The sequence below is a fragment of the Choloepus didactylus genome, chromosome 3, assembly GCF_015220235.1.
Source record: "Choloepus didactylus isolate mChoDid1 chromosome 3, mChoDid1.pri, whole genome shotgun sequence".
In the NCBI taxonomy this organism is placed as follows: Eukaryota; Metazoa; Chordata; class Mammalia; order Pilosa; family Megalonychidae; genus Choloepus; species Choloepus didactylus.
This window is the reverse complement of record NC_051309.1, coordinates 6177195-6197168: the sequence shown is the minus strand read 5'-3', so window position 1 is coordinate 6197168 and position 19974 is coordinate 6177195. Positions and strand designations below refer to the sequence as shown.

Sequence of the window (19974 nt, the reverse complement as noted above, 5' to 3'; positions counted from 1 at the left end):
AAATAACACTTAAAGGCAATGATCCATTTCACCAAAAAGCACAGTGATCTGCCCATTTTGCAACTGTTATTTCATGGCTTTCTTCCAGGAGCAGCTTATTAAAAAGACAGTTGGAGTTGTTTAGAAGTCCTGCTACCTGTGGCCAAAGAGCATACAAGTGTTGCCCTCCCCCATCTGTCCTTCTGCACACTCTACCCACCTTTGCATGTTTAAATCCCACCCATACCACGAGGCTGTCTTCAGATACCACCTCCACTGATACTTTCCTGATTCTTCTTTGCCCTGTCCCACCCTCCCTCATCAGAATCGATTTCTCTCTTTTAATTTTCATGTTTTATGCCTCTTTTTAAGTTGCATTTTCTAGTTTTCATGAGTTACAGCTGTACTTTCTTTCCTACTAGATTATAAGCTCCTTAGGATGTAGACAGGCCTTTCTCGTTGGTGGCATCAGAGTGCTAGGCGTGGAGCCCTGAGTGCCTTGTGAGTTTAGGAAGCCCCTGGGTGAACTGAGAATCGCTGTTCTAATCGACTTGCCTAGAGGTCTTTACCAGGACATGCACCTAATCCCACTGGAAAACTGAAATCTGAACTGCTACCAAAAAAAAACAATGTTGTTAGCCTTTATCTGCTTGTTTATTGCCCCATTTTTCATCCTTAAATATTCCTTTATGAACTTTATATTTCACCTGGTTCCAGATTGGGAAGAAAGAAAAAGAGGAAAGAAGCAAGATTCTACATCATACCACTACCATATTCCTTCGCTTTCTAGTATGTTGATATATTTATGTGTTATCAGAATTCTGGGTTTTCTTGAAAGGTCTTGGCCAGCAATAAAATTCCCAGAGGACATGTTGGGGTTCTCTGATCTAGGTTTTGTTAGTACAATTAGCATCACTCTCTGAGCCATCCTCATCTGCCGTTTCATTACATTTTAGGGCTGGGTTAGAGCTCACTTTATAGATTAATTTGAGGTACAGGAAGACTGAGAGAGTGGCCTGAAGTGACACAATTTGAGGCCAGCCTGGGGCCAGAACCTGTGTCTCCCCACTCTCCCACATGGCCTGGTCAGCCTTAATATTTGAGGGTATTCTCCCCTCTTTCCAGGGTGAATGCCCTTTTTATGGAGGGCACCCTAGAAGCCCCCCTTTTAAAGGTCAGTACTTCCCCTATCTCACAATAAGTGGGCAGAAATACAGAATTTGTCTTTAGTATGCTGTTCCTCAGGAGCATGGAAAAAATAAGGCTGCTTTTCAAACTTTCATACATTTCAGCAGACGTTTACTGAACACCTGTTGTATGCCAGTCACTAAGGTAGGTGACTCTGGTAAATAAGACATTATCTTTGCCCATGAAGAATTCCATTGAAATAGGCAATTTGTTCATATGGTTCAAAGTTCAGGTGTTGCAAGAGGGTATGCTCACAGTGAGAAGCTGTCTCCCGAGGCACCCACAAGTTGAGTTCTGATTTCTACTTACAGAGTATTTTTAATGCATGTGTAAATGAGACCTGTTCACATATATTTCCTCCTTTTTTGAACTGAAGTGGTACTTTATTATAATCACTTTTCTCTTTTTTTCTGCATAACATTTCATAGTATGCCTGTACCATAATTTACCCAGCCAGTCCTTATCTTTTCGGGTATTGGGATAAATGTAGTTTGAGGTCACATGGTGAGTGGACTGGTAGAGGTGAGCACAGGCTGGTGTGGGAATCCAGGGGAAAGCCCTTCCCAGCCTGCGAGAGTTGAGGAGGGCTTTGAACAGGCTTGATTGTCCTCGGGCATGCAGGAGGAGGAGGGTGACCTAGGCGGAAGGAAAAGCACCGATAAAGGGGCTTGCAACATCTCATGTGTGCAGGGTCACTAGGAACAGTTAGCTCGTGGTTTCTGAAGCATAAAGTAGCAAAGATGAAGCAAATTGTGTCTCAGGTATCCATTTGTTTACGAATTTGTGGCAGAAATATTCTCTTTTTCATTTACTTGGTCACCTCCTTAGTGCCATAGCCTTTAAAGTACAGAAAAGCAATGGAAGACATAACCTACTCCCTGTCCAGTTCAGGAGAGGAGACCTTGGTGCCTGGTGGAAATTGTGTGTGGGAAGCCAGGGTCGGCTCGGGACCGGAGAGGGGGTGGGGCACCCTGGTAGCACAGAGCCCAGCCCTGGTGCCCACTGTGTGCCAGGCCGTGTGCCCATGGCTCATGTCACTGTGGTCCTGCCCGAAGGCCCATGTTGGCTGCAGGCGGTAGATTGATTTCCCCACTTTACTGGTAAAGTCATGGGCTCAGGCCTGGAATAACCTGTGAGGGAAAACTTAGAACTGGCTGTTGAGTATCTTTTATTTGTCTTTCTTGTACCCTATTTCACTTCATTTACATTCCCTCTTATCTTTTCCAAAGAACAGACTTGTGGAAAGGTTTCTTTTCCTTTTGTGACCGGAGAGACTGAGAACTGACTGTGGCATAGGGTGTCGAAAATTGTGCCAGGGCCCAAACCCATTTCTCTTCCCCCATGGCCAGGCATGTTTAGAGAGGCCTGATAAGTGGTCCAGGGGAGACAATGGGGTATCTGGTGGAATGGTGGGTTGGGAGGAGCTTGTGATATTACATATGGTATCAAGCTAGGATTTCTTGACAAGGTGAAATTTGAGGGAAGACAGGGAGTGAACCAAGGGAGAGGAGAGTGCTGTGTTCTGTTTCATTTTCAGTTTCTTCTGTTTCTCTTCACTCTTTTTGTTCACAATTAAAAAAACACTCCTTAAATATGGCAGAAATTGGCATGATATGAACAGTGGTTTCAGCAGGAGAAAATGGTGAAGCGCAAGGTAACCAGGGGCTGTAGGCAGGTAGAGCACTTTCTCCAGGTCCACAGATGCTGAGAGACTGCTCTGTGCAGGCCTGGGCCTGGAGGTGCGAAGGTAAAGATGCTTGCAAACTGGTTCCTGCTTTTCTACCTCCTCTTGGTTCATGCTGACCCAAACCCCCTCCCCAAACCTATTTTTCCTGACTGTGTCCCCTTCACAATGAACTCTCCACCTTTCTTACCCTTGCCCCCATTCCTGCAGAGTGTCCACAGAGGGTTAAAAGATAAGCAGCATTCCCTTTAACCAGTAAAAGGAGGTATGGAACTTCAAAATGAGATCCAGGGAAGCAAACCATTGAGTGTCATCAACAGCCACCTTTAACATCAGGAACAAGTTGATCACCAAGATAAGAGCTGATGTTTCCATGTTTGTTCAGGCACCACTTCTGCTAAATTGCCCATGTTCAGTCCATAGTTCATGGTGTGTCCCAGCCACCAATCACATCCAGACATGTATCATTGGCCTAAAAGGGTTAAGAAATAAACTGGCAGTACAATGTTTGCTTAAAAAAAATTTTTTAAAAGATAAACAACAAAAGTATCACACTAGTAAGACATTGATCATTCCACAGCGCACCCCAGGGACATTCATTTTCTTTCTTAAATCGAAACTTGTCACCACCAAATACAGTCTCTTCAGCACTGCTTTGGGGATGGTGAGAGTGTTCTGGGCAAGGAAGGCTCCCTTGCTCCCCCTGAATGTCACTTAGTGAGCTCCTAACAAAACAGGTACACCGAGGAGGGAAGGAAGGTAAGGTTTTATGGTGCTGTGGATTGAGTGCTAGGCGCTGTCAATCACCTTGAATCATCTGCAGGCCTGGCACATTGCCAGCATCGTTTGCCTTAAGCCCAGTCTCATCAGTTCCCTTGGGCTTGGCATCTGTTTGTCTAATAGCAGTACTAATATTTATGGTGAGGATAAGCTGCAGGAGAAAATACTGAAGGTAACTAACCACTCTGGGTACAGTTCTTCAGTGTCTGTTTTAATAGTTTTCTGAAAAGTTGCTAAGTGATAATGAGAGTTGGAAGTGTGTTTCCCATTTAGTTACAAAATAAAAAAAAGGATGCATTACTGAATGGAAAGGTTTAGACTCATAAAATAATTTACAGTTAAAAGCATAACAAAATCCTGTTAGAAAAACAAAACAAAATCTTATTAGAGAATTGATGATTGTTAGCTTTCCCCCCAAAATTTGGGTTTTAAACTTGAACAGTGTTCTAGTTTGCTAATGCTGCGGAATGTGAAACACCAGAGATGGATTGGCTTTTATAAAAAGGGGGTTTATTTGGCTACACAGTTACAGTCTTAAGGCCATAAAATGTCCAAGGTAACACATCAGTAATCGAGTACCTTCACTGGAGGATGGCCGATGGCGTCCGGAAAACCTCTGTTAGCTGGGAAGGCACATGGCTGGTGTCCGCTCCAAAGTTCTGGTTTCAAAATGGCTTTCTCCCAGGACATTCCTCTCTAGCAAGCTTGCTCCTCTTCAAAATGTCACTCACAGCTGCACTCAGTCCCTTCTCTTTGAGTCAGCACGTTTATATGGCTCCACTGATCAAGGCCCACCCTGAATGGGTGGGGCCACACCTCCATGGAAATATCCCATCAGTTATCATCTACAGGTGGGTGGGGCGCATCTCGATGCAAACAACCTAATTCAAACGTTCCAACTTAATCCCCACTATTCTGTCTGCCCCACAAGACTGCATCAAAGAATATGGCTTTTTCTGGGGGACATAATACATTCAAACCGGCACAAACAGGGAATTAAATGTCTTTTAAAAAATTAAAACATACGTGGTGTTCCCAGGACTATCCATTGAACAGACATCTATTGAGAGCACAGTGTTAGGGGCAGTGGGAGGTACACAGATGCCAGTACCAGGCCCTGCCCCAAGGAGCCTGCATGGGGACAGGGATGGTGTGGAAGAGGGCGCCCTGCCCACCACAGACCAGCACACACTTGGTGACCACATTGGGCCCACGTCTTTCCGTTACCTTCCCAAGGACACTCCTTGGTAACTAATGACAGGTGCTGTCTGTTGGCTCCTAGCCACGGGGAGGGTGTCAGGAAGGTGGGCGCGGTCCATTAGTACAGCACGGATCCTTGGCGCAGACCTGGGTCTCCCCCAGGCACGGGCCCCTGACACGGACGCAGCTGTGGCGAGCATGGAGCCAGTCTCTCCTGGCCTCATTGGGATGGCTGTTCCCTGCTTTGAAATTGAATTGCTGTCCATGTTGTGATTTGATTTAGTCTCGGCTTCTTTCTGGTTCTCACCTAAGTAGGTCATTTTGTTATAAAGGCATGGGTGTCGGGGCTCCACCTATGGAAATTTCCTTCTATTCCATTTCTTCTTTTCCTCTCTGCCAAGTATGTGATGTAGACTCAGGGCAGCCTTCACCCCTTATCTCTCTCTGCTTCTGAAATCTAGCATTTGCATTATTTGAGGATATTTCCTGTTATATGCTTTTGCCTTGTAAGAGGTGGGCTTTTTTGTTTGTTGTGTGTGTGTGTTTTTAAGATTTTCATTTAGATTTTAGTATAAGTGCTTCCTAAGAAAAACTTCCTTAATATGCTTTGAGCACATTGATTTTTTGATTTACCTTATCCTGGGTTTGTGGTCCATAATTCATAGTGCTTGAATTTTTTCCTTTATCCTGAAAGTTTGTAAAACTTTTTTCTCCATTTGGTTTAATCTAAACAGTTTCCTGTGTTGAGCACTGATGTACAAGGAATGAATAGAAGTCAAGAAAAGCAGACCTGGTGGGAAAAAGCCTTGTATTCTCCTCTTTTCCCCACATCTGAGTGTGAAGGTAAGGAAACCTGTATTACTATGTTCATTTAGATTTCTGATTCACTAAGAGCATTAAATTCTTTTGCTGTGACTACTGAGAATCAGTCCCAGAAACAATGACCAAGAGGTTTCCGGTTGGTTGGCACTATGTCGCACACCGAGGACGAATGGGAGCCACAGACCAGTGTGGCAGAAAGGCCTGAAAGGACGAGCAAGCAGAGCTCGGCTGTGCTGACACACATGCTGCTGCTGCTGCTGAGTCAGGGAGAAAGGACTGTCAGCCCTGCCAGGGGCCCTCAGGAAGGCCACCAGGGGGAGGCGGCCGCTAACCTGCAGGAAGGGAAACCCATTGATAGGATTTCAAACTAGGGGGTGTCAAGTTCTATCAACAGGGTGGAGATGAAATTGAAAATCCAAAGGGAGCCTTTCTGGGCTTTTGTGCTCCTGCAGGGTCTGAGAGTGATGTGTGAAAGGCCCGCGAAAGGCCCGCACAGAGGCTGTGTCAGGGACATACATAAAAGGGAACAGGGTCAAGAGGGTTCATAGAGGATGCCATTGGTTCTTGGATGATTTTCTACATGGGGAGAGCAGGAGGGAGGGACTTGGGGAGGCCAGGTAGAGAGATTGTCATTAGTGAGGTGGGAGACAGAGAGGCAGGAGCAGATTTGGCAAGGAAGATGGTTTTAGTTAGGGACATGTTTTGAGTGAACAGTCTGTGACCCTTCCAGGTGGACAGACCCAGGAGCTGTAAGAAATCCCGAGCCGGAATTTAGAGGGAAGTGTGAGCTAAAGGAAGCCACCTCAGCGATTAACTTGAGAGGCTGAGCTTGTCCAGGTTGCATCGCCTGGGCTTCTGCTTGTTTAAGCATTTATTTCTTTATTTCTGAGCCACTCCAGTCAGAGTCCTGGAGGATTCTTTAAATCTTTTGTTAGTATTTACACATTCATGTGCCTTACCAGGGACTCCCCGGCTTATTTGTAATGAACTTGGGGCAGGTGACTCCTCTTGCTACCCATAATGCCTTGCCCTGTACCAGTAGCTCCTTCCCTTGTTGCCGGGCCTCTGCTGATCAGCATCAGAAGCCAGGGTGGCTCCTCGTTGGGATTGTTGGCTTTGCTCTGCTCCATGGCCACAGATGGCCTCCCAGGACTCTGCCTTCCTCCTTCCCGAAGGCTTAGCTAGATCATAAGGAGAGCATAGAGCTGCTTCACTTGTAGCATCTTTAGTTCACAACATTTATTAAACGCCCATTGCTGCTCCTGCTCTGTCATTAGCTCCTTCCCTCATAGCTGGGAAAGGTCTGTGTAGCCTTATTATTTATATGGCCCTCTCAGCCTTTTTTTTTCCCCACACAATCCTCAAAAAAGCCTTATGAGTTGCTGCCCCAAGTTTTTAAAGTCTCAAGTTTTGAAATTTGTCCAGAACCCTACAGTTAACCTTTCAGCCTGGACTCCAACCCAGATTGTCTCTCTTGTGGTCCAGGAGTGATGCCCTCTGCAGCAGCTGTCTGTATTTGGTGCCAGGGTAGATGCCAGGGAGTTGGAAGCACATGCCTTGCCTTCAGATGTGTCCTGTCTGGTTAGTGTGAATGTTGAGACATGGACAGAGTTAATGGGAAAACAAGTTGGAAGGGCCTTGGGCCCGAGAGCAGCAGGAGGAGTGTCCAGGGGAGCTGAGAGAAGAGAACAGGGTAGCAGGCGGGGCCCAAGCTGCAGGGAGGGCCAGTTCCCCACTGGGGGCTTGGGAGGATTTTCAGATACGCTGAGTCTGTGCTTCGTTAGTGTGTCAAAGGTGATCTTGGTGCCCTTCATTCAATTTTCTATCACTAGGTAGGAAGGAATCCATTTCCATTGCTTAGCTCTAGGTCCCTGGTTATCCATACAGGGCTTGGGTTCTGGAACTGTTAAATGATTGCTAGTACATAAAGCTTTTTCTTTTTATTATGAATTGGCAGATAGAGAAAGTCTCAGTGAATAAGTGATGGTAACCAGTCTTTTGCATGAGCTTTAACTCACAACCATCCCCACATGGTTGTCTATTGCAGTGTTGTTATAAAGCATCATTCTTTCAGCCTATGGGGGTGAGGCCATACTGTTTCAGGAGAAGGTTAGCCAGGAAAACAGGTAGGGTAGTCACTCACCTGCTCAGCAGAAGTAGCAGCAGACTCTTTTCTTGGCTCCTGAAGCTTCTGATGTTGCTAATGATCACTGAGTCCATATGGATCCAAGGAAGGGGCTGGCCTGGTGCTCTCAGCATCCCCAGAAAGGAGGAGCAGCAATTTCTTCTTCTTACAGTAAAGCAAGAAGTCAGGGAGCAAGACAGATTGTGCGGGCTCCCTGAGCAGTGTGGGGACCTCTCCATCATGAAAGCCTGAGCTCTACCCTCTTCCCCCCGCCATCTGCACTGTGTGCCCCACATGCACTCACTCAGCACACAGTGATTGCCTGCCTACCTTGGCAGGCACTGGGAATGCAGAGGGAAACAGACCATGTTCCTGCCCTCCCCGTCAGGTGGTGTTTGAGCACATGCCCTAGGGGAAGGAGGACACCTGAGCTACCTGGAGGGAGAAGATGCCAGGCAGAAGCACGTACTGGCACAGGAGCATATTTGGCAAAGAGGGTGCGGCAGTGTAGGGTGCGCAGGGCACAGTAAAGGCCGAGGCAGCAGGGTGGTAAGGAGCTGAGCCCACAGGGCCTTACAGACTGCGGCATGCAAGGTGTCAGTCCTTCGCCACTGTCTCCAAAACTCCTGTACTTGGGGTCTGAACATTTTGAAGGTCCGGTTCATATAAGTGCATGTGTTGTTTCAGCCTTAAAGAAAGAGCCCTATAGGAAAGCAGTATAGATAACAGCTAAGAGCCCAGACTCTGGAACCAAAACAGAGTTGGAATCAAGAGCCTCCATTGCCAGCTGTTAGACCCTGGGCAAAGGCCTGGGCCTTTCTGTGCCTCCATTTTCCTCATTTGTAAAACTGGGGCCAGGGGTGTGGAGGAGTCCAGCTCCCGGCATGTGGCCAGAACTCCGCATCCACATCTTCTAAAACGGGTTAGCCATTTCAGCATTGCGCTTTCCTCAGACTCTGTGGCTCATGAAATCCTTTTGTGCGGTCGCAGTTGATTTGTCTGAGGGGGGGGGGCGGCCGGTTGCTGAACCCTCGGCTCTCGGCGTTGCTCAGAGGGTACCGGCGGCGGGGGCTCTTTCCCGGAGGCGAGGGCGAGGCGGGGGACTGGGCCCTAGTCCCCGGCGGAGGCGTGCAAGGAGGGCGGCGAGAAGGAGCAGGCGGGACACGGTTCTTTGAGGGAGGATGAAACCAAGAGAGCGAGAGAGCTTTATTAGGCGAGAGCACAAGCTTATATTGGGCGATTAGAGGGCGGGGTAGCTGTAGAGGTCAAAGGCTTGGATTGGTTTAGAGAGGGTGCAGAGGTTGATAGACAGGGGGCGGGAGTTGTTCCGGTAACTGAGCATGCTCACTAGAGGTGGGGGAGTTGCTCTGGCAACGAGGAGTGTCCGAGCAGGACAAGGGGGTGGGGAAAAGGCGGTTCCCTCCGGCAAGCCTCCCCTAACGGTGGTATTTTGGGTGAGGAAATGGGGCCTGCCTCCGGCCTCACTTTCTCAGGCCTGGGGGGCAGTGGAGGGCGCTGTCGCCCGTGCCCACCACCCTCCCCAGGGGCTGATCAGGTCCCCCAGCCCAGGCCCGCCAAGTCAAAGCACGTAATCAGTGTCCCGCACTTTTGTACACACAGAATTCCTAAGGCATGAAGAGCAAATGGAGCAGTGGGAGGAGGGGGGCTGGATCTGACTCCTGTGCTCTTGTCCTCGTCAAGGGGATGGTCAGCTTCCCCACTGCGCCACCTCACCCAGTGCAGGTGGTGGCCAGATCAGAAGTGGCAGGGAGAGGAGGGTGAGCCAGAGCATGCCTAGGTGAGCAGAGGTAGAGAATGTACCTGTCTGTTAAGCCTGTGGCTCTGTCCGGTGTATGGCACACTCCCTGGTGTTCCCAGAGCCGCTGCCCAAGCCCACGCCATTGAGTAGTAGCATTGACAGAGGTCACTGAGTGCCACACCATGTGTGCGGCTTCTTGCGCTCCATCCCTTTTCATTTGCTTAGAACCCTCTGGGGCTCACAGAGGTTATGTAAATGAGCCCAGGGTTACATCACAAGTAAGTAGCAGAACCAGGAATTGATCAAAGTCTGTCTCATCCCAGAGCCTGGGTTATTTTCATAAACCTAAAACTTGTAACTTGGAGTCCCTGAAGCCATCAGAGAGAACTAAAGGTTATGGAGAGTGTTGTGGCAGCATGGCCTGAGCGAGAGGCTGGCAGGGCAGGCCCAAATGGCCTTCCCTTTGACAGGGCCCGCCACCCTCTAGCCAAAGGACACAGCCAGGATTAAGCACCAGCTTTGTCCTCTGGGTTTGTACATGGAGTAGGCATGTGGGGCAAGGGTGGGTGGGGGGTGGTATCCCAGTTTTGAGGAAACAGATGCCCAAGGTTATTAGCTATTAAATGATTTGCACACAGTCAATGCCAAAGCTGGGTTCAATGCAGACCTGCCCAAGTCCTTTCCACTCTTCACTGCTGCTTTTGCCCCAGACTCCCTCTTCCTAGTTGAGGCAAATAAGATGAAGACCAATGGTTCTCAGCCCTGGCTGCGCATTAGAACCACCCGAGGAGCATTTCAGAAAATGCTCCCTTGGAAGCCCTAGTGGGGTGGGGAGGAGGTCTGGGGTGCTGGGCTTCTCGTAAAGCTCCCCTGGTGATTGGAATGTGCAGCCAATCATGAGAACATTGGCGGACATGATTTATTTCATTCCTTCCAATTCCAGTTGCTTGCCCCAGTTGAACCACTTGCCTCATTTCTCTTCTCTATTCCACAGAGATTAATAAATACGTAGTTCAGTAAGTTTCTGAGTTGAGGAACAAACAAGCATGTCACCCTGTTTTGTTTTCTTCATTGCACTTCCTCCTGTCTGAAATGGTCTTGTTCATTTGTTCCTACATTGTACATTCTCTGTTTCCCCCAGACCCGATTAGTTCTTGAGAGCCTGGACCTCATCCGTCTTCAGCCTTGCCCCTCCAGGGCGTGTCACATTGTAGGCGTGAGCATGTATTTGTTGAACTTCTCATGGTGGAGTAACAGGAGTGTATAGTCACGCTGGTCTATCTCAATAAACAATCCAGTGTAAGAATTTTTTAATTGGCCCAGCGTGTTCCTTGCACATACCTGGCTGACTTGTGACTGCACTCCACGGCTGCTGTTAGTGATAACTAGAATCTCCAGATGGTTGGGAGATCCGAATGACAGAGCTTTTTAGCCAGCAGTGAAACAGGACTGTTTGTTTCCTAACTGTGTCCTAATGGAATTTCCCCCTTTCCCTCTTTTCCCTCTCCATTCAAAATGATTAAGAATGTCACACAAATGCCAAGGGAGAGAATGATAGAGAAGAATATCCAGATGTTAAAGAGGTACCCAGTAACGAAGAGCGCCTAGTAGATTTTAATAGGGTAAGTGGACTGTCCTCCTCCTTACTATTAACCAGCAGCCACAACTTCCCCTTGTCCCTCCAACAGAAGCCTGGGAGTCCCCTTAGCTTGCAGCCTTCTCCCTTGCCTCCCAGGAGTCGCCAAGCTCTGTGGATTTAAACTTCCTCAAATCTGGCCCTTCAGTGCGAGTCCGCATCACCTCTTGCCTCAGCCACTTACTGCAGAAGCTTCCTAAACAGTCTCCGCCCCTCCCGTCTCTCTCTAGTTGCTCCTGCACACCGCTACCAGAGGGACCTTCTAAACAGATGTGGCTAGCCCCCCGCTCCCTGCAAATCCCCGAGTGGGGTACTTTTCCAGCTGACTTCTTCCTGCCTGTCTACTCCTCTGAGGAACTGGCCAGCCCTTCCCAGTGCCTCACTGCACCCTGCGTAGGGTACCCCTGGCAGCAACCTGAAGAATAAACACACTCGATTTCTGCCCATCTGTCTCCCCGCAAGACCATGAGCCCCTGAAGGCAGGTCTGGTTGTTCCCGGCCTTTCTCGATGAGGCAGGCAGGCATTCTGTCAGACTCTGAGGAAGCTTCCTTTTCTTCCACTGTAGATTGTCAGTGTCAGCTCAAGTTCTGGAAGCATTTTCTTCCAACACTCTATAGTACTGGTGTCTGTGTCCTCCTGCCCCTGGGTCTGGCAGACCTGGCATGTCAGAGCAGAACATGTGTGGCCTCCCCCACCAGTCTTCCCAGCTTCAGCGAGTGGTACTCACTGTCCACCTCCAGCTTCAGGCCCCAACCCTAGAAACCATTCGTCATTGCTTTCTTCCTCACCTCGCACACCCGTCTGTCAGCCAGCCTGATGATTGCACCTTTCAGCCATTTCACAACCCACACTCTCACCATCTCCATCGCCACCACTGAGCACAAACCCCTCCCCCATCACCTCACCTAGACGGCTGCCATGGCCTTTTAATTGGTCTTCCTGCTTCCGCTTCTTGTCCCTTTCCAGTCTTCTCTCCACACAGCAAGACAGAATGACCTTGCAAGTATTACCTCATTTAATCCTCACAACAGCCCTCTGAGGTAGGTACCGTTACCACCCTCATTTCACAGGACAGAAAACCAAAGCCCACATCAACAGAGAGCCGTGTATCTGGGGTCACGCAGGCACACACCTGGTGCAGAGCGGAGCTGTGGTCCTCTGCAGTCCGACTCTGGACCTACACCCTTAGCCATGACGTCCTTTTGCCATTGCGCTTGGTTAGCCCACAGCCCCCACAGCCCTGTGTGCTTGCCCCCGTCCGCCTCTCCCCTTGTGTCCCTCCACTCTCCCCTCTCTTGGTATGGCCGTCTCTCTGTGCTCCTGCCATGGGGTCTTAACCAGGGACAGTGCTGCCATCTGGAAATGGGTGAGGGGCGTGGCTGGTTCCTGTGACCAGGGCGGGAGTGGGGGGGCAGGACAGAGATGCTGACCATCCTGGGTGGGGTAGCAGTTCCACACAACAAAGATGACCAGACACTGATAGGGCCCCAGTGCGGAAGCACTGCCCCAGGCCCCTCGCTTCTCTGCTGAGGACGCCCCTCCTCCAAAGAGCCCTGCCTTCCCTGCCTCCGTCTGTCACATTGCTGGGCCCACTGCTGCACCTGCAGTCTTGCTGGTGCTTCCTTGTTTGTCTTCTCCATTGGAATGTGAGCCTCAGGAGGCAGGCGGTCTGTCTGTTGGATTCCCCAGAGCTGGCAGAGCTCCTGGCCTCTGGGGCACTCAAAGGTTTGTTGAAAATGAAAGAATTATTTTTATCGTACCTTAACATCCAGCTTTATTCCCCACGTGACTGAACATATAGAATTAGGGTTTTGGATCCTTCATGGATTGGGGAGGAGAGGTGGTTTTGTTTTGCTCTAAAATAGTCTGTACATTTTTTTAATTCTCCACAGGAAAACAACAATTTATTATTTAATCTCTGTGTATAAAGAGTATCTCTTATGCCGTTTGGGAAAAAAAAACTGTGTTTTGATCTATTAAAAACTTGTTCCTTTAATCTTAGGTGTCTTCTGTTTATGAAGCAAGGTGTACAGGAGAGAGAAATTCGGGAGCAAAATCCAATGGCTTCCACAGAAAGATGTGCTCCAGCGCCAGCTCCAACTCTGAAGACACGGGCTCGGAGGGCGGGGGGGAGTGGGCAGACCCCAGCCAAGAGGAGCTCTTTTCTCGAACTCACCTCTGAACCTGCAGAGTAGTGCATTTAAAATGATTTGCGATGGAAAATTACCCTTTGGTGAGGCCTGTTAATCTAAAACAACAACTTAGGTTTCTTCTTCAATTAACTGACTCAGATCAGTAATTATCTTTTCTCTTCTTGCTTAATTTAGGGTTGAGGACAGCTATCCTGTTGAAGTTGTTTTTTCTGTTTTTGTTTGTTTTTTGGTTTTTTGTTTTTGTTTTTGTTTTTGTTTTTGTTTTCCCAAGCTGTTAAATTCTTGGCTATTTGAAATAGACTAGATTGTGTTGTCAAATCAAGAATGGGTGTGCATGTGCTTGTCTTAGAAGTATCACTGCCTTTTGCATCTGAGCTGCAGTTGTTTTCCTTTTAACTGCAGTCATTCTCACTCTTACCTTACTAGCATTGCAGTGTCAACAACCACTTCTGCTACTCAGAGACTTCAGCTTTGGAATATTTAGGCCTTGTTTGCCAAGAACTGGGATATAAACACTTAACCCTGCAATGGATCAGTGCCTTTCCAAAGGCAAGAGGGACGCATGGGTGACTTGTCCACAGTCTTCATTTAGTAAACTTTCATGTACATTTCAGGTAGGAATGACAGAGGTGTGCTTTTAGAGACTTGAAAAAGACTGTTTTCTCTCTTAGGATTTTCCCACTGAAGTGTTGTGGAAGATGCTATGGTTTGTGACTCTTACTAGCTGCAGAAGCCAAGGATTTGGGGCACAGTTGGGCAAGAGTGCCCTCCAGCCTGTTCCTGTACTGCAGTTACACCCAAAATCCCATTCAGCGTTACTTGTGATTCTTGCAGTACATGGTGATGACATGAGTTGGAAATTATTATTTTCTGGTGACCTACATAGAATTGAAACCCCCAAATGTCAAAATTATTGTAAGTGTTTGACATGCAGTAACGGTCAGCCCATCACCCCAAAGATACCTTTGGCTGCTTCAGCTAGCAGCCCTTGTGGCTGTGATTTGGTATAGCTTCTATCTCATTTTGTGTTGGAGAGAATGTTCTGGGTGAGTTGTGCATGTGGTGGGTTGGAGTGGGTCGGGTCTGGATTCTCCACCCTGCCTGGGCTGTCGCTGGGCTGGCTGCAGGGACCCGCTCTGCAGGCCGCAGTGCGCCTCTTGGGGGGGCGGGCCATGGGCAGCGGCCACCTCCGCGAGCTCTCGCCGCACCATGTGCCATAGGTCGGAGCTAGGAGGAGCTATATTTGCAAAACCTAGACATTTTAGATTGCTTTTCTTTTTTTAACCTCATTTAAAAAAACATGTCTGTAACATCAGGAAGCACAGAAAAGTCTGATGTGGACTTGACAGCTTCACCACTGAATTTTGGCAGGAAATAAGCCTACTTACAGTTGCTTAGCTGGAAGCTAAGCTGGCTTTGAAATGCGTGATTTGCTTTGAGCATTTGGGTTTTGTTGTCTTTTTCTTAATTGAGAACAGAAAAAAAACCTCAAAGGCTGTGGAGTCATTCAGGTTCTGGATGTCCCTGCTGTGAGGCCAGTTGGGTTTCATCTCCCCACATGGTAGGGTCTGTTTTCATGCAGCACATTTGGACACTTTAAAGTGGGTTTGTATGTGTGTGTGTGCATGTGTGTAAGGTTTTGTGTTACTGTTATTTATTTACAGATTTCAGATAAGTTTTTATGTATTTTTCTTTCTTCCGGAGCTTCCTAAAAAGTTGATTAGCATCTGCACTGAAATACAATTTAACAGCAAAGGCAAAAAAGAATTGGGAGTTGTAAATTCCTGAAAATCACTACAGCAACGATTATCCTAGAAATCGTTGGCTTATGTAGCCGAGACCAAATAAATATATTTCAGACACAACTTTTAGCTCAGTGGATTTTGGACAGCTGCTTTTTATCCAGAGAGGGCTCAGGTGGCCCCGGCGCAGGCCTTCTCACATGTGGGTGGGAAGGTGCTGCCCCTCCACCGGGTCCGGGGATGGACAGGCAATGGATTTATTTGATTTCGTAGTTAAGCAGCTGAAGCTCAGAGGCTTTCAGCAACAGAGTGGAAGTGTGGTTTTTAGTTTTGTGAATTAATGATCACAAAGAAAAGCATTAAAAAAAAAAAAAAACAGTTGGCAAAACGCTGAAACGCACTGTGGTATGAAGCGCGTTGCACAGCCATAGCACTGAAGTATCAGTTTTCCATTCCTGGGCTGAGATATTTTTTCCCGGTGGTTGTATTGTTCTGATTTCACGTACACCAGAGTAACTGATTTTTTGTTTTCTTGTGGAGTTAACACCAAATAAAAATTTTTGAAAAGTCTTTAGTTTTTATTTATCACAGCGAAGCATTCTTTTGTAACCCCCGCTGCCTCTAGCTGTGCACCTCAGCAGGGACGGAAGTGCCTGCTCCCATTACTCAACGTGAGGGTCGTGGAGCTCCTCATCCCGGCGTTGCCGAGAAGGCGGGGCACCGCCGAGCCAGGGAGAACGGGGTGCTGCCCGCAGGAGCCCTACCCGCAGCTCCCGACAGGGTAGACAGGGCTTAGGCTTTTCATTTTGTTGGGGGCAGGGTGTCTATATTTGTAAACATGGTAGATAGATACTCATTATAAAAAAGAAATCAGTGTATTTTTTATATATATAAAGGAAAAGGAAAACTGATCTCTACTTCCAGCACCCTGAGACAATAACTTTATATTTGTGCACATACCTTTCCAAACATCTCTGAATATATATGAATTCACAGCGAGATTCTTAGTAAAGGATTGCGCTAGAACTGTTCTTCTGTAACTTCAGAAATGTTTTTCCTCGGACATCTCTTTTTGTGTCAGTAACTGGAAGTCCACCGCATCATTTTCATGGCCTTATTATCCCATCGTGCAGATTTAAAGGGCTGCTTGGTGATGGGCATTTGGACTGTCCCTTCCCCGCCCCATGTCCCCAGAGCTCCTCTGTGGCCCCCATGGACACCCATCTCCTTGTACTTGCAGCGTCAGCAGCACGTAAAATCGGTCATTGGGCCAACGTCAGAAATAGAGTGTCCTTTTCCTCATTCTGGGAGCTGATACTCAGCTTCGATCATTTGAGGCAAGTGCTTTTCTTCCAGATTAGCACTGGCTTTCATCTAGACATGGTGTTTACAGGCAGGAGAGAAGGGGGTTTTATAATGAAGTAGTTAACTTTAACTTCATATTTTATGTTGTGGATTCTGGGGTGTGTACATGTTTTAAAATGCTCTCTCCCCCATAAGAGTATAAAAATACTCATTTTTTTTTCTAGAGCTCATGTAAACTATGTTGTACATAAGGAGTGAGGCTGAAGGTGTCAGCTTGATTTTTCCCCAGGTGACTGTGCCAGCACCCCCTTTTAAACAATCCTATCCTGCCTGATGTGCCCTGACCCCTCAGTCAGTGCTCTCTTCATATCGAACCTGGGCCATCGGCCTGTTTGCCTCATGATCTTGGGTAAAGTTCATGTATGTCAAGTGCTTAAAACAGTGCCTCGTGTGTGTGGCAGTCCCTCAGTAAATGTTACCGTTTATCTTTGTGCCAGTCGTAGGAGTCATTCCAAGGTTAGTGCACTTCAGTGACCAACTTTAAAGCCCCTTCGGGAAGTCTTCCTCTGTCCAGGGCGGGCTCTCTGTCTTCCGGGGAGTCCCTGAGGGCCACCTGCAGGCAGGACTGGAGGGCGCATGGCTTGTGCTGTGGGGCCTCCTCTTGTGTTCCTGTCCGTGTCCTGCGCTTCCCAGGATGGGCCTGCTGGCCGACCGGGCCATCGCCTCCGCCTTCTGCTAGGGTGCTTTGAATCCCGTCAGTGCCCTTGCTCCCCAAGTTCCTGGGCAGGCTCTCACAGGGTTGCTCTGTGCATGTCAGCAAGTCTGGAACTGACTCTTCAGCCTGCGACTGCTCCCAGGAATTCTGGATCACAGCCAAGTGTTCCTGGTACCAGGATACTGCTGTTGTCCTCTGCTGCTGCTGCTGCAGGTGCCGCCCCAGCAGGTCCCAGGCACAGGCTGTGATGCCTGCAGCCAGGCCGAGGGGCCCACCTCCGCACCCACCAGGAACGGAAGGGAAGGCTGGCCCTTGGTCCCCCTGGAAAGCAGCCGGGCGATGGCCTCCCCAGCAGGCTCTGTTACTAGCATAGCCCAGGAGGTGAGCTGCCTAACTTACCAGCACCTTCAGAGAAAGCTGCCTCAGTTTACCATGAGGTAATGACGGGTGGTGACCCTGCCTTGGGACGGTGTCGGTACCATCCATGCTAAGCATCATAGTGCCCACTGACACCCAGGTGGCCTTGTGCATTCTAGTGCCGCACAGGCGCTGATGAGCAACATTTCCCCCATTTTACAGAGGAGGACGTCGCAGCACAGCAAGGAGGCTGGCACTCACCCACATTCGTGCCTGGTGAGTGGTGGAGCCAAGTTTAGAACAAGGCCTGTGGTTCCAGAGTGGATTTGACACTCCCGAGCCCTCCTGCCCAAATCCCACAAGCAATAAGTGATCTTTTTCTAATCCTTGAGTTACGTATTTCCTGCACCATTTGCAAGAGTGTCATTTACATGCAGTTGAGACTCTGCAGCCAACGCCGGGGTTGAGACCTGGCCTATCACTGGCTATGTGATCTTGGGCACATCACATAATCTCATTTTCAGTGTCCCCAAGTGTGGAGTGGGGACCCCGGTAGGGCCTCTCCTGGGGCTTGGTCATAGAGGCAAAATAGTACGAACATAGAGGCCAAGAGTGCCAGGTCAGTGGGACGCGGGCCCTGCCCTCAGGCTGGGGGTCAGGACTTGCTCCCCTGTGGCTTGCTGGTCGCCGGGATGGGACAGCAGGGCCACGAGTGGAAAGGAGGAGTGCGATGCCTGGGTCTGGTAACTCAGAAGAAAATCAGGTGCTCCACAGGCTGGCACCTTCCTTCCTTCCCCACCCTGAGTCACAGAACGCCCTTGAGGGGCTTGGGGCTTTGGGGGCGTTTCCGCAGGACCTCGGGCTGCCACCACCTGTGTGCCCTGCCTCTGGGGGACTGGTCACCGACGCGTGGCTGCCCCAGCCAGGCCCTCCCGCCCTGAAGTGAGGTTGCAGTAGCCCTGTTCCCAGACTGAGGAGACAGTCCCCAGGGGTGGCTGGGCTGCCTCCAGAAGGAAGGGGCTAAGGTCGACTGCAGAACCAAGTGTGCCAGGCGGGTGAAGAGAGGGGCCCGGGCAGCCGTGTCCACAGAGGAGGAAGGCACATTGAGGGTCCTGTGGCTGGGGGGCAGGCTGGGGCCTCTGCTTGGCTCAGCTCCCCCAGGGGGGCACCATTTGGGGCCCCGCGGGTGGCGAGGCCTGTTTGGGGTGAGGAGAGGCCCCCCCTTCAGCCTGGCTCCCTCGCAGGCCCTTGCTTTCCTGAGCTCTGGCCGCCGAAGACGGGGCAGATGACCTTCCCCTCCGTGTCCACAGGGGCCGTCAAGCCACCCGTGAAGCTTGGGGTGCCGTACGTAAGTTCTCAGGGCAGACAGACACCCTGGGGTGCACGTGCTTGAAATGTCTCCGGGCTGCCTCACAGATACCAGGCACTGGGTGACTGAGCAGTGGGCGCCTATCTCACGGTTCGGGAGGCTGGATGTCACGAGCCAGGTCCACACGGTCCGTGCCCTCTGCGCGAGCCTGCGGTGGCCTGGTGCTGGCTTGCTGCAGGCTTGGGGTTCCTTGGCTTGCGGCTCTGCCCCCACCCCCTGGTCTCCTTGGCCTCCTGCGGCCTTCTCTGGCTGGCCACGTCCTGGTTCCCTCGGCTCGTGCAGACTGCAGCCGTGTGGACCGGGCCTTCCCCGCTGCAGTGGGATTTCCTCTGAAGAGGCCCTTTGCCGAGCCCATCCCCGGGGTCCACACCCCAACTGGAAGCCGCATCTCCAAGGCTCCTGTTACCTGTGGCTCACGCCGCGGGAACGCAGAGCGGGGCTTGAACATGTCTTTTGTGGGTTCATGATGCCACCCCCAGTGCCCTCTGAGAAGATGTGACAGGATGAGCCCTCCCCCCGCCAGCCAGGGAACAGGGACAGTGCTGGCCGATGACACACAGGCCCTGCTTCCACCGCATTCCTGCACACTGCCCTCCTCGCCCCTCTTCTCTCGCTACTCACTTCTGGGTCCCCTCTGCAGGGACCAGCCGAGCTGTCCCTGCCGCTGCAGGGAGGAGGGGCCTGAGAGTCCTGGGCTCTGCAGGCCACAGGATCAGCCCCCCACTCCTGAGCTCCAGGACACAGTGGCCACGCTTAGAGAAGTGATTGCATCGTCACTACATGTGTCCCCACAGCCCCAGGTGCTTGCCCAGGGCCCCAGCTGCCCCCACAAACTGAAGAGCCAGCTCTCACCCCCACCGCCCTTGCCCCTCGAGCCTGGCCGAGACGGGCACCTCTAGGCCTGCAGACAGGGCAGCTCCGGGGGCATCTGGGCTGCCTGGCTGTTGTCTGGGGGCCCCCCAGCCAGGGCTCCCCAAACCCTCAGGTGGGGAACATGCTGGCCAAGGCCTGTCCAGGGCGTGTGCTGGCCCCGCCAGGAGCCTGTCCAAGGGGAAGTGGTGTGGAGGGAACCCTGGGCTGGACTCCGGGGCCTTGTTCAGGCCTGCCACAGCCCTGGGCACGTCCCAGCCCTTCTGGCCTGGCCTCTGCCACCTCCTCA

General features: G+C 50.2%; 1 protein-coding gene across 1 annotated transcript in view; it reads left to right on the top strand.

The window, feature by feature from the left end:
* The window catches only part of KIAA0232 (KIAA0232 ortholog), a 130169-nt gene extending 114530 nt beyond the window's left edge, over nt 1-15639 (top strand). Inside the window, 3 exon segments of the mRNA XM_037829337.1 lie at nt 5566-5674; nt 11062-11159; nt 13177-15639. Of these exon segments, the coding sequence (XP_037685265.1) occupies nt 5566-5674; nt 11062-11159; nt 13177-13356 (387 nt within the window). The 3' untranslated portion in view covers nt 13357-15639.
* The last annotated feature ends 4335 nt before the right edge of the window (nt 15640-19974 follow it).